This window comes from Hyperolius riggenbachi, chromosome 4 (assembly GCF_040937935.1).
Source record: "Hyperolius riggenbachi isolate aHypRig1 chromosome 4, aHypRig1.pri, whole genome shotgun sequence".
NCBI lineage: Eukaryota > Metazoa > Chordata > Amphibia > Anura > Hyperoliidae > Hyperolius > Hyperolius riggenbachi.
The window spans coordinates 26,405,727-26,421,654 of record NC_090649.1 but is presented as its reverse complement, the minus strand read 5'-3'; the positions used below and the strand labels follow the sequence as shown (position 1 = coordinate 26,421,654).

The following is a 15,928-nucleotide window of genomic DNA, read 5'->3' as shown; positions in this document are numbered from 1 at the left end:
AAGAAATACCACATTATTAGCACTGATATGAGTCTCATATTGTTTCCAGCACAGAAAGAGTTAAGAAACTTCAGTTGTTATTTATGCAAAAGAGCTTCACTCAGATATGAATATAGTTCTGTTTTCTGAAGCACCTAAACAGCCAAGAAACAGTGAAAGACAGCTTGAGATAAGGTTTACCTGCAGGGAAGTTCAAAGGGTCATTAGCTCTGCCCTGTTTTATAGCTTAAAAGAGAGAGTGTGGTTTTAAAACGGCAACTGTGACAGTCTGAAGCAATGTTATAAATAAAGCTATATAACTAAAAATAAAAATATGAGACTATTTTCTTTGCTACTAATGTCCTATTCCTTATCTGTGCCACACATACCATTCATTACATCATCAGGATTTTATTTTCGCTTCAGGTAATTTTCAGTGCAATGATTGGAAAGAAATCCTTTGAGAAGCACAGGGCAACATCCTGAGCGCTCCTTAGCCAAGCCGGGATCGGCACACAGTGCTGCTAGTTTGCTATCTATACAAAAGCACTGCATATTGGCTTATACTGAACATACTGGAGGTAGCAGAGATCAGCACACACTGCAGCTGCTTTGCTGTCAGTATAGGTACAGGGTAACTAACTGTAGATGTTTTTTAACGTTCTCTCTCCAGCCAGCTGCCTGACTCAGTGTTTTATGAAAGAGTCTGTAGATAACAGGAGAAGCACCTTATTTGCATTACAGCTTCAAGGATAAAAAGGTTATTTTCAAGCACCTCTCCAAGCAAAAAAAAAAAAAGGAAAGGGATATCCCACTAGTCTTGGATAAAAAGAATATGTAATAATTAGGAGTTGCATGTTTGCCAGACTTCCTGTGTTAGACTGGGAGGACTGTCAGAGGTATCCTGGCCACACCCCCTTTCCAGTGTCAGACTGGGAGGACTGTAAGTGGAATCCTGGCCACACCTCCTCTCCTGTGTCAGACTGGGAGGACTGTAAGTGGAATCCTGGCCACACCTCCTCTCCTGTGTCAGACTGGGAGGGCTGTAAGTGGAATCCTGGCCACACCTCCTCTCCTGTGTCAGACTGGGAGGACTGTAAGTGGATTCCTGGCCACACCTCCTCCTGTGTCAGACTGGAAGGACTGTCAGAGGTATCCTGGCCACACCCCCTTTCCAGTGTCAGACTGGGAGGGCTGTAAGTGGAATCCTGGCCACACCTCCTCTCCTGTGTCAGACTGGAAGGGCTGTGAGTGGATTCCTGGCCAGACCTACAATCCTGTCTCTGACTGGGAGCACTGTGAATGGAATCATGGCCCCACCTCCTCTCCTGTGTCAGACTGGGAGGACTGTAAGTGGAATCCTGGCCACACCTCCTCTCCTGTGTCAGACTGGGAGGACTGTGAATGGAATCATGGCCCCACCTCCTCTCCTGTCTCTGGGAGGGCTGTGAGTGGAATCCTGGCCACACCTCCTTTCCAGTGTCAGACTTTTTGAGTGGTTGCCAATTGTATGAAAATGTTTGCATCTTGGAAATGGGCTGCTGAATTTGATTGGTCTAATTTCAAGCTTGAAATTAACATTCACTGAGAATGAATTGCATCTCATTAGCCTTACCCTTGTGCTTGGCAGCTGAAGGGGCGGGGCTTCAGGAAAGTCAGGCCTGCTTGTGCAGTAACAGGAGGTGCTGTGCTCTGTCGGTATTCCAGCTTGATCTCGTTTTGTCTTATGACATCTTCTCCTTTCTTAAAGCAAACCTGAAGTGGGGAGGGGGGAAAAGTTAGATTTCTACTTCAGTAGATAGAAGCCTGTGGTTGGTCCAGAGGCTTCTCAGATAATCGTAGAGTCCACCGGTCCAAAGCAGGGTCCCTCCTCATCTTCTGGCCACACCCCCGGCTGTGGACAAGAAGCTCATCCGAACTAGGCATGAGCAAGTAAGGTCTGGGCATGCCCTGTAGAAAGAAGTCACTACACTATGGCTTTTTCCTTTGTACACAAATGCTTTGTTTGTACTGGGCATGCTCGGACCTTACTCGCACATGCCCAGTCCGGATGTGCTCATCTACAACTTACAGGCAGAACAAACCTATTTGACTAGATATGGAGGGACTCTATGCTGGAATAGTGGGCTGTAGGAAGATCTGGACCATCCATCCCACTACTGAGGTATTTCATTATTTATATCAGTCACTTCAGGTGCCCTTTAAGCCAAAAAATAATACAAAAAAAAAATGAAAAGTAAAGAAAACACATTTGAAATATAAGCTTTTACAAATAGCCGCCAGTGTGTTTGGGCGGAGCTTGCCAGGTGCTGGCCAGGCGGTACTGACTGTATTTTACGTCCCGTTGAGCAGGGGTACCGGCGTCGCCTGCGTGGAGGTATGGGCTGGGAGTCTGGACTGCGTCAGAGGCCAATGCCGAGACTTCCTTTCCAGGCCGGAGACCCTTATTACATCAGCAAAAGGAAGAGGGATGAATGGCTGGCTAGATGGAAGAGGGAGGTAAGGAAGCCCTTCATGTCTCCATATAGTCTTATTGTATAAGGGAACCTCTCATGATAGCTGCAGGAACCCTGCAATGTCCATTCCATGTTTGCTGAATCAGGGATTAGGGGCCGGCATGGAGCTCAGGATTCCCACAATGCACTGATTATTGTTTGAGCATTTGATTTCTCTAAATTAAAGGGGCCCGAAACTAAATAAGCTAAACCCAGCTCCATGTAGGGCCTTGACCTCTCACACCTCACCCACATTAGTGTAGTATAGTATAGTATCTCAGTCCCCCCCCCAATGCAAATTCTACAAAAAAGGTGACCATCAGCATTGCTAACCTGTATGCAGTGGCTGGCTCCGCCCCTCTTTGCCTACGTTGTGACATCTCGTCCCACCTACTTTCCTCTTCTCCAATAGTAGGTGAGGTGTGATGTCACTAAGTGGGAAGAGACAAGCGGAGCTAGCCACTGCATCTAGGTCAAACTCTAGCCACCAGGGCCGGATTCCCGAAGAACTTGACTTCAGTGGATACTCCAGTATACTGACACAGATCACGTAGCAGACAGTTTGGACTGGAAGTTCAGCCAGTGCCCTACATGGGGCCATGTTTAGCTTATTTCTTTTAGGGTCACCATAGAGCACCTTTATTAAGTATTGATTACATGAAATCAGTACTACAGCCAGGGAACAGGCAACTGTAGAAAAAAAGAGTTGGTTATGGCACCCTCTGCGTTCCTGTCATGGCAGGACTCGGAAATGTAAGAATATAAACAGTTCTTACTGGCTTGTCACAATATCCACAACTACAACAAAATGGTGATAGGCTTTAAGAAGGAAAAATTGAACCTGTTCCTTTGGGTCATTTGAGGTTTCTTAAATTGTTAGTGTGTTTACATGTAAGCGTGATTAAATGTTTTCAGATGGTGCTTTCTTAAATAATGCGGTTTACCAAGGTGGGTTACCCCCAGTATGTTCAGTAAAAAGTGGGTTGTCTGCACCTGAACTGATAGTGAACTAGCTGCAGTGTGTGCTGATATTTATATGTTATCTGTATTTCTAGAACATAACATTTGTAAATGTCCTTTCTACACTCCTCCCTGTGCAAAATGTTATCAGCACTTCAGCCTTCACTGACCATGCAGAAAACAGAGTGCTCTTACTCGAGTAATACATTCTATATGGGTGCAGCTATACACCTGATAATGATTGTTGGAGTGAATACAACTTTGGGTGACTGGGAGTATTTATATTGTGTCCTGACTTACCAATGTCCCAATTACTGTATCTCATTTTCCCTGTGGCCACAGTATCGTGTCCCAGCTTCCCAGTGTCAGGAGTGGGAGTTAGGGTGAGGTGTCAGGATGGAGGAGGTTAGAGTGAGGTGTCAGGATAGAGATGACTTTGAGTGGGAGGTTAGGGTGAGGTGTCAGGATGGAGGAGGTTAGGGTGAGCTGTCAGGGTGGAGATGACTTTGAGTGGGAGGTTAGGGTGAGGTGTCAGGATGGAGGAGGTTAGGGTGAGCTGTCAGGGTGGAGATGACTTTGAGTGGGAGGTTAGGGTGAGGTGTCAGGATGGAGATGAGTTTGAGTGGGAGGTTAGGGTGAGGTGTCAGGATGGAGATGAGTTTGAGTGGGTGGTTAGGTTGAGTTGTCAGGGTGGAGATAGCTCGGAGTGGGAGGTTAGGGTGAAGTGTCAGGATGGAGATAGCTTGGAGTGGGTGGTTAGGGTGAGGTGTCAGGATGGAGATGAGTTTGGGTGGGAGGTTAGGGTGAGGTGTCAGGGAGGAGATAGCTTGGAGTGGGAGATTAGGTTGAGTTGTCAGGGTGGAGATATCTTGGAGTGGGAGGTTAGATTGAGGTGTCAGGATGGAGATGACTTGGAGTGGGAGATTAGGTTGAGTTGTCAGGGTGGAGATATCTTGGAGTGGGAGGTTAGATTGAGGTGTCAGGATGGAGATGACTTGGAGTGGGAGGTTAGGGTGAGGTGTCAGGATGGAGATAGCTTGGAGTGGGAGGTTAGGGTGAGGTGTCAAGATGGAGATGACTTGGAGTGGGAGGTTAGGGTGAGGTGTCAGTATGGAGATAGCTTGGAGTGGGAGGTTAGGGTGAGGTGTCAGGATGGAGATAGCTTGGAGTGGGAGGTTAGGGTGAGGTGTCAAGATGGAGATGACTTGGAGTGGGAGGTTAGGGTGAGATGTCAGTATGGAGATAGCTTGGAGTGGGAGATTAGGGTAAGTTGTCAGGGTGGAGATATCTTGGAGTGGGAGGTTAGGTTGAGTTGTCAGGGTGGAGATATTTTGGAGTGGGAGGTTAGATTGAAGTGTCAGGATGGAGATGACTTGGAGTGGGAGATTAGGTTGAGTTGTCAGGGTGGAGATATCTTGGAGTGGGAGGTTAGATTGAGGTGTCGGGATGGAGATGACTTGGAGTGGGAGGTTAGGGTGAGGTGTCAGTATGGAGATACCTTGGAGTGGGAGATTAGGTTGAGGCGTCAGGGTGGAGATAGCTTGGAGTGGGAGGTTAGGGTGAGGTGTCAGGATGGAGATAGCTTGGAGTGGGAGGTTAGATTGAGGCGTCAGGGTGGAGATAGCTTGGAGTTGGAGGTTAGGGTCAGGTGTCAGTATGGAGATAGCTTGGAGTGGGAGATTAGGTTGAGGCGTCAGGGTAGAGATAGCTTGGAGTGGGAGGTTAGGGTGAGGTGTTTGGGTGGAGATAGCTTGGAGTGGGAGATTAGGGTGAGGTGTCAGGATGGAGATGAGTTTGAGTGGGAGGTTAGGGTGAGGTGTCAGGGTGGAGATAGCTTGGAGTGGGAGGTTAGGGTGAGGTGTCAGGATGGAGATGAGTTTGAGTGGGAGGTTAGGGTGAGGTGTCAGGGTGGAGATAGCTTGGAGTGGGAGATTAGGGTGAGGTGTCAAGATGGAGGAGGTTAGGGTGAGATGTCAGGATGGAGATGACTTTGAGAGGGTGGTTAGGGTGAGGTGTCAGGGTGGAGATAGCTTGGAATGGGAGGTTAGATTGAGGTGTCAGGGTGGAGATATCTTGGAGTGGGAGGTTAGGGTGAGGTGTCAGGATGGAGATGACTTGGAGTGGGAGATTAGGGTGAGGTGTCCGGGTGGAGATAGCTTGGAGTGGGAGGTTAGATTGAGGTGTCAGGATGGAGATAGCTTGGAGTGGGAGGTTAGATTGAGGTGTCAGGATGGAGATAGCTTGGAGTGGGAGATTAGGTTGAGGTGTCAGGATGGAGATAGCTTGGAGTGGGAGATTAGGTTGAGTTGTCAGGGTGGAGATAGCTTGGAGTGGGAGGTTAGGGTGAAGTGTCAGGATGGAGATAGCTTGGAGTGGGAGATTAGGTTGAGTTGTCAGGGTGGAGATAGCTCGGAGTGGGAGGTTAGGGTGAAGTGTCAGGATGGAGATAGCTTGGAGTGGGAGGTTAGGGTGAAGTGTCAGGATGGAGATAACTTGGAGTGGGAGATTAGGGTGAGGTGTCAGGGTGGAGATAGCTTGGAGTGGGAGATTAGGTTGAGGTGTCAGGGTGGAGATAGCTTGCAGTGGGAGATTAGGTTGAGGTGTCAGGATGGAGATAGCTTGGAGTGGGAGGTTAGATTGAGGTGTCAGGATGGAGATGACTTGGAGTGGGAGGTTAGATTGAGGTGTCAGGATGGAGATGACTTTGAGTGGGAGGTTAGATTGAGGTGTCAGGAGGGAGATGACTTGGAGTGGGAGGTTAGGGTGAGGTGTCAGTATGGAGATAGCTTGGAGTGGGAGATTAGGTTGAGGTGTCAGGGTGGAGATAGCTTGGAGTGGGAGGTTAGGGTGAGGTGTCAGGGTGGAGATAGCTTGGAGTGGGAGGTTAGGGTGAAGTGTCAGGATGGAGATAGCTTGCAGTGGGAGATTAGGTTGAGGTGTCAGGATGGAGATAGCTTCAGTGGGAGGTTAGATTGAGGTGTCAGGATGGAGATGACTTGGAGTGGGAGGTTAGATTGAGGTGTCAGGATGGAGATGACTTGGAGTGGGAGGTTAGATTGAGGTGTCAGGGTGGAGATAGCTTGGAGTGGGAGGTTAGGGTGAGGTGTCAAGATGGAGGAGGTTAGGGTGAGATGTCAGGATGGAGATGACTTTGAGAGGAAGGTTAGGGTGTCGGGATGGATAACTCCCCCCCCCCCCCCCAACAACACACTGTTATATATTCCATATGATGGGAAGGTAGTACGTGGGTGTATATAAGTGCCTAATAGGTGGAGCCTCTCTCTCAGGCAGTGGCAGGCTTTGCTGACCGGTTGGTTGCCCGGTATCCCCCAGGCTTTGCTGACCGGTTGGTGGCCCGGTATCCCCCAGGCTTTGCTGACCGGTTGGTGGCCCGGTATCCGCCTGGCTTTGCTGACCGGTTGGTGGCCCCCTGGCTTTGGGAGCCACGTGTATGCAGGCTATACACGGCTATGTGACTAGCGGCAGGTCTTGTGTGTAGTTGCACAGCATGGATTGCCCATTAATAATGCATGATTCGTGAGGATATATGGCACTCGGAGGAACGCTGTCATGTTTGCTTTGTGCTCCTCAGTGGATTGCTGTTGGTTTTGCCTCTCGCATGATGTTGAATTCTCAGCCATTTTTCATCATATAATATGAATGATAACTCTTTTCTATCTATTTTCTAACTTTTCTATCACTCATGGTCAGTGGTTGGCTGAAGCCATTTATTGCCAAACAACTGTGTTCACTCAAATCATATTCGTAATCACTACCCTGATCAGAAGCTTCCATCCCCCAGTTCTTCATACCGTGTATTGCCCCCTTTAACATCAATGGCAGCTTGAAGTCTCTAGTGGTAGTTGTGGATGAGGATCTTCATCTTGGTAAAGCTGCCCATCCTTCCTGGCAAAAAAAATCGATAGTTTTGATTGATTTCAGCCGGAATTCCACCGGACGACCGTGTTGGGGCGTCAGTCTCATTTATAGTGACCAAATCTGCCGGGGAAAGATGACAAACATATGGGCACATTACGGTCCTCTCTGACCGACAAAACACTCCCAGACTACATCCAGGCTGCTGGTCCTCATGTTGCATGGATGTCGATAAGATTGTACAATCACATTGCATCATAGGTTAACCTCAAGTATTAAAGTGAGTCAGCTGTCTTTAAAGGGAACCCGAGGTTAGAGGGATGTGGAGGCTGCCATATTTATTTCCTTTAAGGCTGCTTACACACAGGGACGTTACAGGCGCACGTTAGTGCAGCCTGTAACGCTCCCCCAACGCACAGCAATGTAACACAAGTGGGCTGTTCACACTGCCCACGTTGCGTTACATGTAACGCTGCACGTTGTAGTGAAAGTGCAGCAAGCTGTGCGTTCTAGCGGCTTTAGCCACGTTAGACTGTTTGCACATGCTCAGTGGGAGGGGCGGAGAGGAGGCGGGGAGATGCCGCTACAGTAGCCACGCACATGGCTACTTAATATGCACTGCACTGGCGGCAGCTGATTGGCCGGCGGGACCACGTGATGCGGAGTGTCTCGCTCCGCATCACGTGGTCCCGCCGGCCAATCAGCGCCACTCTGGGAGACCTCACTCTACCGTCCTCTCCCGCACCACCATGCGTTATGCGACCTTAACTAGCACCTAACGCAACGTCTTGGTGTGTAAGTAGCCTTAAACAATACCCGTTGCCTGGCATCTTGATGATCCTCTGCCTCTAATACTTTTAGCCATAGAACCTGAACAAGCATGCAGCAGATCAGGTAATCTGACTCGGGTTTTACTGAATTAGCCATATGCCTGTTCCAGGGTTTTGACTCAGACACTACGTATGTCAATAGATCAGCAGGACAGCCAGGCAACTGGCATCCTCCCCCCTCAGGTGTCCTTTACCTGACCAGCCATATTAAATCGCACCCATGCTGAGAGAAGATGTTAAGGGGGAACACTAGTTGATTCAGATGTATTTGCATGGAGTTGGTGATCAGCTGGGAATACCAACATGACTGATCCCTTATTTCCTCCAGAGGTGGGTGAGCTGCGGGTGAAGCTGAGATATGTGCCCCGGCAGTCTCTCGCCTATTCATCAGTCTGGGGCAGAGACGCCCGGCCTCCCCTCAGCGAGGGCAGCCTGCCGACCGCGGTCCTCCCGACGCCGCAATCTGTCCCCATAATCCTGCGCCTTCCTGTCAGCCTCCTGCTGCCTCCTTCTCTCCTCAGTAATTTATGCAGCTGCTGCAGTTGGATTTAATATCTGTCAGTTGTCGGCAGGGTGGCAGTGGCAGGTTAACCCCTTCCTCCCCGCGGAGGCAGCGCCGCGCCTTCTTTACGTACGGCCGACAGCCTGGAATCCCCTTGCGTACGCTGCATCGGTGATGCAGACAAAGCACTGGCGTCTCCCTGGCAACCAGCGCCAGGCACCGGGGATTTTTATAGAACGCCGGGCTGACCGCGGACGGCTCGGGGAGAAAGGGAGTCAGACAATGCGTGAATCCGGAGGGTAAAGCAAGGTGACACTTCCTGACATCGCTGGAACGGTGTCAGGCGGGAGAGGTGGCATGTAGAGAGCGAAGCGTCAATATTAAAGGACACCCGAGGTGAAAATAAACTAATGAAATAAACGATTGTATCTATCTTCCTTCTCCTAAAAATGACTTTTTAAGATATTCCAGTTTTATTTTATGTTTAAACTGTTTTATTGTTTTTGCTCAATGACACATTCATTGAAGTATGCCAGAGCTAAAATCTATGAACTATTGACCCTTTTTTCTCTTTCCTGCTCTCAGTAGCCATGTTCTGCTAGGAAAGCATTTTATAGTTGGAACTTCTTATCAGTGAGGGTCACACTGTAGTCACTTCCTGACTGAGTCAGCCACTTACATACCTGATATTTAACTCTTTCAGGCAGAGAAAGAAAAAAAGGAACACAGCCTAGTTATGTGTGTGCCAGGCGCTGTACATACCCATGTCTATCTCATCATGTCACTTGTCACTTCGGGTATCCTTTAACCCTTTCCCTGTCACTTCTGTCACCCATCAGCCAGCCTGAAATGTATTGGACATCCGTGTGACCTAAAGGAAAAATTAGAATATCGTATATCGTGTAAGTTCATATATTTGAGTAATTCAACTTAAAAGGTGAAACTAATCTATGAAAGAGACTCATTCTATGCAAAGCGAGATATTTCAAGCCTTTATTTGCTATAATGTTGATGATTGTGGCTTACAGCTTATGAGAACCGCAAACATCAAAATCTCAGCCCAATACAATATTGTGAAAATGTCCAATATTCTCGGCTCAAAGCGTCAGACTCCAATCAGCTAATTCCTCCAAAACACCTGCAAAGGGTTCCTATTTCATATATTACTTTCACCTCCTAAGTTGAATTACTGACATAAATGGACTTTTGCACAATATTCTAATTTTTCGAGTTTCACCTGTAAAATGTATTTCGTGTGCCTCTGAGGAAGCGGCATTTTGCCGTGAAACGCATCATGCCAAGCGTGTCCCTATTTCCTCTGCCTTGTACTGCTGGTTTCCACGGTTCTTGGGCCTGACAGGTACTTTTCCATCACAGATTTTATGCTCCAGACCAGTGACACGCGCTATCAGTGTTGGGTCTGAAGCCAGATAGAACAGGCCAAGGAACTGCCAATTAATGTTGTCATTATTGATTTTTATAGCGGCAGCATCTTCACTGACCCTGTATAACAGTACAGTAGGTATAACAGGACAGTAGGTGAAGGGAAGCTGTGTGTGAGATGGTAATATGGTGGTCAGTGGCCAAAGTGACAGCGTATGCTTGCGTGAAGAGATGATTTTTCAGGTTGCGCCTAAAAAGGGTGAGTATGGGTGAGTGGCGGATGTGTTGAGTGTTCCAGAGGAGGGGAGAGGATCCAGAGAAGTCTTGTAAGCGGGAGTGAGAAAAGGTGACCAGAGAGGAAGACAGGAGAATACTGTTAGTAGAGCGGAGATTGGGTGTAGGAAGGTATCTGGAAATCAGGTTATTTAAAGGAAACCATAGTCGGCCAGAGACAGGAAAATGAAAAAGATGTTATACATACCTGGGGCTTCCTCCAGCCCCACCCGCCTGGATCGATCCCACGCCGCCATCCTCTGCTGCCCGCAGCTACGAGAACCGGCTCCCGTCACTGATGTCACCGGAGCCAGTCTATGCAGGAGAAGGGCACCCTCTACGTATCTCTCCAGCGGCTGCTGCAGAGATACGAAAACAGCGCACTTCCCTTACGCTTAGACTGGCCCCGACTGACGGAAGCGCAGGGACTAGGTTCCCGAAACTGCGGGCAGCAGAGGACGGCGGCGTGGGAGCGATCCAGGCGGATGGGGCTGGAGGAAGCCCCAGGTATGTATAAATCTTTTTAATTTTCAGCTCTGGTTCACTTTAAAGAGGAACTCCAGTGTAAATAACGTAATAGAAAAAGTGCTTAATTTTTACAATAATTATGAATAAATGATTTAGTCGGTGTTTGCCCATTGTAAAATCTTTCCTCTCCCTGATTTACATTCTGACATTTATCACATGGTGACATTTTTACTGCTGGCAGGTGATGTCACTGGAAGGAGATGCTGCTTGCTTTTTTGGCAGTTGGAAACTGCTGTTATTTCCCACAATGCACCAAGGCTTCCATAGTGTGATGTCAGAACCATGGTCCTGACATCACACTGTGGGAGGGGTTTCACCACAATATCAGCCATACAGAGCCCCCTGATGATCCGTTTGTGAAAAGGAATAGATTACTGATGGGAAAGGGGGTATCAGCTACTAATTGGGATGAAGTTCAATTCTTGGTTCTGGTTTCTCTTTAAATAGGGTGCTAGATTGTAAAGTGTTCTGTATGCGAGATTGCATATTTGAACAGCTAGTTGAGGAGTGGGTGAATGCGTGAATGAGGCCTTGACGCAGCGGCCTTCATAACGTGTAGATGTTAGTACGCCACCGGTGAACTAGGCCTTGCTGTTGCTGCTCAAATTCCCAGCGGCGTTAAATACTATTCCCCCTCCGAGTTATAGCAACTCGGATGGAGGAGTCATTCTGTGTCCAGCGATCGCCAGAACCTGGATTACCCTTGCGTGGGGTGCACACTGTAGCGTTACTCCTAAAGCGGAGCCCAACTTTGGCACTGAAACTCCTGCTTCATTCATAACTGCTGAAGACAGGTTCTCTTTTTCTCTGTGTCTTCCTCAGCGGGTTGTCAGTGCGGGAGAGAGATCAGTGTACTGACGGGCGTGGAACGTCTGCCTCGCACTGGCCGTATAATCTAGGCCGCCCGCATTGATTGCCAGGGGCTCCCCCTTGGGCGACAGGAGTCAATATCCTCTCGCAGCCCACTTTGGCACTCCAGGGCCTTGTTAGTGCGCTCCGCAGCAGTTAACTCAATCCCCTCCACTGGGGCTTGTTAATAGGAAGGCTGGGGAGGGGTCCCGCGCCCCCCTCTCTCTCTGTGCAGAGAGGCTCGAGTTGCAGAGCCGGAGTCGCTGTCGCAGGCTTGGGGCAGAGCAGCGCACAGCCTGGGAAAGGGATGATTGGCTTGTCTTGGACCACTCAGCTGGAAGAAGAGCGAGGGTGAGCGCGGGTATCACTGCAGCGCCATTCAATGCCGCCGAATGGGTGAGTGAGCCAGATTAAAGGCTATCAGAGCGCCCCCCTCCTCGCTGACACTGTGTAGCAAGAGGATAATTCCCAGCGCGTGGGCCCCAGTCCATCCGCCGATCCAGCGCCTGGAGAGAAAGGTACCTTCCAGCAGTTCCAACTCTGGGAGGGAGGGGGGGGGGGGGGTCAGGGGCAAGGATTGGATCAGTCCATGTTCATCCTTAGTTGCCGGCAAATTAGCTCCCCCTGGAAAGACCTGAGGAATGTCTTATCTTCTCCTCCTCCCCATGGCTCACGCTGGTTTTTCCCCAACTTCAGGCAACAGGTTTTTTTTTTTGTTTTTTTTATAGCTGCTTCATAGACATAATATTTTACATTATTTATGTATTCAAAAGTTTTGTAAAAAAAAAGTTTATTTCGCAGAACAAAAAGTAAAGCACCTGCTGCGCCAATTTGTAGATTCTTATCTCCTCTTCGGCAACCTACAGCTGCCTGCTTGCTCCCCATTCACACTTAGTCTGAAGCCACGCCTCCTTACTAGAGACTGACAGGTGTGATCAGCTATCGGTCAGTGAGAGGCGGAGCTTCAGCTGGCAGAAACCCCTCCCCCCACCTGTCCATGTTACTTAAAGCGGAGCGGAAAACTCTTGCACAGCACACAATTAAAAGTCGTTATTCCACATATGGTTGCTGAAGAAATTCACTTCTCTGTGTTCCGTGTTTGTTTAGGCAGATAAACCTGCCTACTTAGTTGTAATCAGATTCTGTGAATAGACTGCAGGAGCTCTGCCCAGGCAGCTCTCCATAAAGTAAACACTGAAGCTTAAAGGGGAACTGAAGTAAGAGGTATACGGAGGCTGCCATACTTATTTCCTTTTAATCAATACCAGTTGCCTGGCAGCCCTGCTGGTCTATTTCTCTGCAGTAGTGTCTGAATAACACCAGAAACAAGCATGCAGCTAGTCTTGTCAGATATGACTTTAAAGCCTGAAACACCTGATCTGCTGCATGCTTGTTCAGGGGCTATGGCTAATATTATTAGAGGCAGAGGATCAGCAGGGCTGCCAGGCAACTGGTATTGCTTAAAAGGAAATAAACATGGCAGCCTCCATATACCTCTCTCTTCAGTTCCCCTTTAAAGGTGCCAATTAGTGGTACAATTTTTGTGGAATACCTACGAATATTGGTATTAAGCCCCACTCTTCCACTGATGCTTAGCCTAGGCTGTTTATTATGCAGAAGTCTCCCTGTTGCTAGGAAGAATTAATCTAATGCAACCTGTGGAGCGCCCCATGCTTGTGCCGGCCTCCAGGCTGTGGTCAGAAGGGAGGACAAGTGTGAGGCGAGCCTAAAGCCTTATAGTCACCTGGGGATTCCTGTGACGATGTTACCAAACCTCGGGCAGCATCGTTTAACATAAGAAGTGTCCTCCCCAGAATTTTTTTCCAGCCGGGTGGCATGAAAAAGTAGCCGGGTGGGGCGAGATGAGAATGCAGGGCCGGTGCTTCTATGCACAGCTCTGCTTACAGCATCAGAAGGAGGTGAGCCGATGACAGCCGGGTGCTCACCAAAACTAGCCGGGTGGAGCACCCGGCTAAAAGAGCATGGGGAGAACACTGATGAGCATGGTAAACAGTGTTGCTCCCCCTGCAGCGATCACGCATCATTAAGCGGCGGATCGGATCTGTAAGATCCCCGACGACTCCATGCAAAGTACTTACTTCCCGTTCAGGCCCGTAGTGTGACGCCGCGAGCAGGAAGAGGCGTTGCTTAACCAACATTGTCAAGGGGATGTCGCTGGACCTGTCGGGTGGTGAGTACACAGCATAAGGCCAGGGTCACACTTTGTATCCCATTCATTTTAGAAAACGCATGCAAAACGCACATAATGATAGTCTTTGGGCTGCAAAAAATCGCATTGGTATGTGTTTTTCAGTGCGTTTTTAGATGCGTTTTTAACACACTCAAGTTCATTCTCTCTGCATACTGTATACAGAGCCCATGAGTTCGGCATGAAATGCTTTCCTATGGTGAAAAAAAAGCATATGTTTTGATGCATTTTTGCCCAAATAAGGTAAAAACTAATTTGAAAATTAATTATTTTTACTTAATAATTATGAATAATTGATTAAAAAACGAAAATGCATAAAAACACACACTAAAAAATGCAAACTCAGGAAAAAATGCCCATAGCAGAAAACAGAAAAGTGTGACCTTAGCCTAAAGGGGGCCACTAACTATCCAATTTCTAGCGAAAAATCATTCGAGCGATCAGATAATTCGGATCAGAAGAAGAATCGTTCACTACACCGTCAATGAACCAATCTTTGCTTCCTATCTATCACGACCAACTAGAAAATCCAAATTTTGGTTTGACGAAAATCCAATCGGACGATTATCTTTATAACCAATTGTAATTGATTGTGCCCATCAATGGAGATTATTTACAACCAATCCGATCATAATTTCTGATCACTCGAACGATTTTTTGCTAGAAATTGGATCGTTAGTGACCACCTTAAAGATTCTCCTTGCATGCAATTTTAATGCAAATCATATGCCGCTTGGAATTAAGCCAATCGGAACTGTCAGGAAGTGCATTGATTGACCTGATTCCAAGCTGCCAATCAGAGTTGTCAGAAAGTCCTTTTGATTGGCCTGGTTCCCAGTTGCATACAGCTTGCATTAGATTTGCATTATGGGTAATAATCATGGCCTGGCTTCCCATCCCTATGTGTGATCCGGTGTAGTGAAAAATTTTGCTACCTATCATATTTTGCATCTTGCCATAGAGGACAGTGTATGGCTGTGTAGGCGTGGCTCCTCTCTGTTAACACGCCTGTAATTTTTTGCAACCACAGATTAGAGATGGGAAGTTCGGATCTTTTCAATGATCCGGATGATTCGAATCGGATCATTGAAAAGATCCGGATCTTTGATCCGAATCTCGGATCATTTTACAAGGGAAGCATTCGGGGGTTGAAATGACTAGCAGGACAGGAGAAGGGGAGGGGGGTGGACACACAGAGAAGGGGAGAAGATGGACAGAGGGCAGGGAGTGGACAGAGAAGGGAGGAGGGACGAGCAGAGAGCAGAAATGTTTGCACACAATACCCACATGCTGCAATCATATGCTTTACATGTATGTCACCTATATGCTCATCTGTATACCTTGAATGCAAACTTCGCACAGTGAAAGAAAGCATTCCCCAAAGATAAGTGCAGCTGTGCCGAGTGCAGGAGGATCATATTGCACTGCAATCACAGTGCCTGCAAAGTTACTGAGCTGTGCTGAGCCAAAAGTTTCCAATGTGTTCACTGTGCACAACTACGGAACAGACAGCCTATAATGGGCAGCACATTTCAGCCAGTATGTGTGCTCTACACATATCTGGCAGTGGCACCCATGTCCTCTCTACCTGTCCCTGCAAGGCTGGCTCCCCTGAGTCCCCTCCAACAGACCGATCCATCTCTGCTCTGCTTCCAGGACCCCGCTGCACGCTGAGAGGAGGGCGTGTCGCTCCTGGCCCGCCCCTTTTACGATCCGAATCACTCATTTTGATGATTCGGATGATTTGATTCACAAAATAGATTCGGATCAAAGATCCGAATCGTTCATGATCCGGACAACACTACCACAGATCCCATTGAGCTAGAAGGGGGATTGTTCCCTCCAGGGGGGGTTATTAGTTGAGCAAGAGGGGGGATTGTTCCCTCGGGGGGTGGGGGGTTGTTAGTTGAGGAAGAGGGGGGATTGTTCCCTCCAGGGGGGGTTATTAGTTGAGCAAGAGGGGGGATTGTTCCCTCGGGGGGTGGGGGGTTGTTAGTTGAGGAAGAGGGGGGATTGTTCCCTCCAGGGGGGAGTTATTAGTTGA

The 15,928-nt window shown here is 48.2% G+C and overlaps 1 protein-coding gene across 10 annotated transcripts in view; it reads left to right on the top strand.

The window, feature by feature from the left end:
- The window catches only part of LOC137571141 (DNA (cytosine-5)-methyltransferase 3A), a 558,436-nt gene that overhangs the window by 443,963 nt on the left and 98,545 nt on the right, over window positions 1–15,928 (top strand). For 8 of the 10 annotated variants that reach the window (XM_068279887.1, XM_068279888.1, XM_068279886.1 and 5 more), the window contains one exon: window positions 2,332–2,478. The exons of 1 other annotated variant lie outside the window; for it this stretch is intronic. In XM_068279887.1, coding sequence (XP_068135988.1) covers window positions 2,332–2,478 — 147 coding nt within the window. Of the gene's footprint in view, window positions 1–2,331; window positions 2,479–12,049; window positions 12,072–15,928 lie in introns of those variants that run through there. One more of the 10 variants, XM_068279898.1, reaches the window with a different exon arrangement.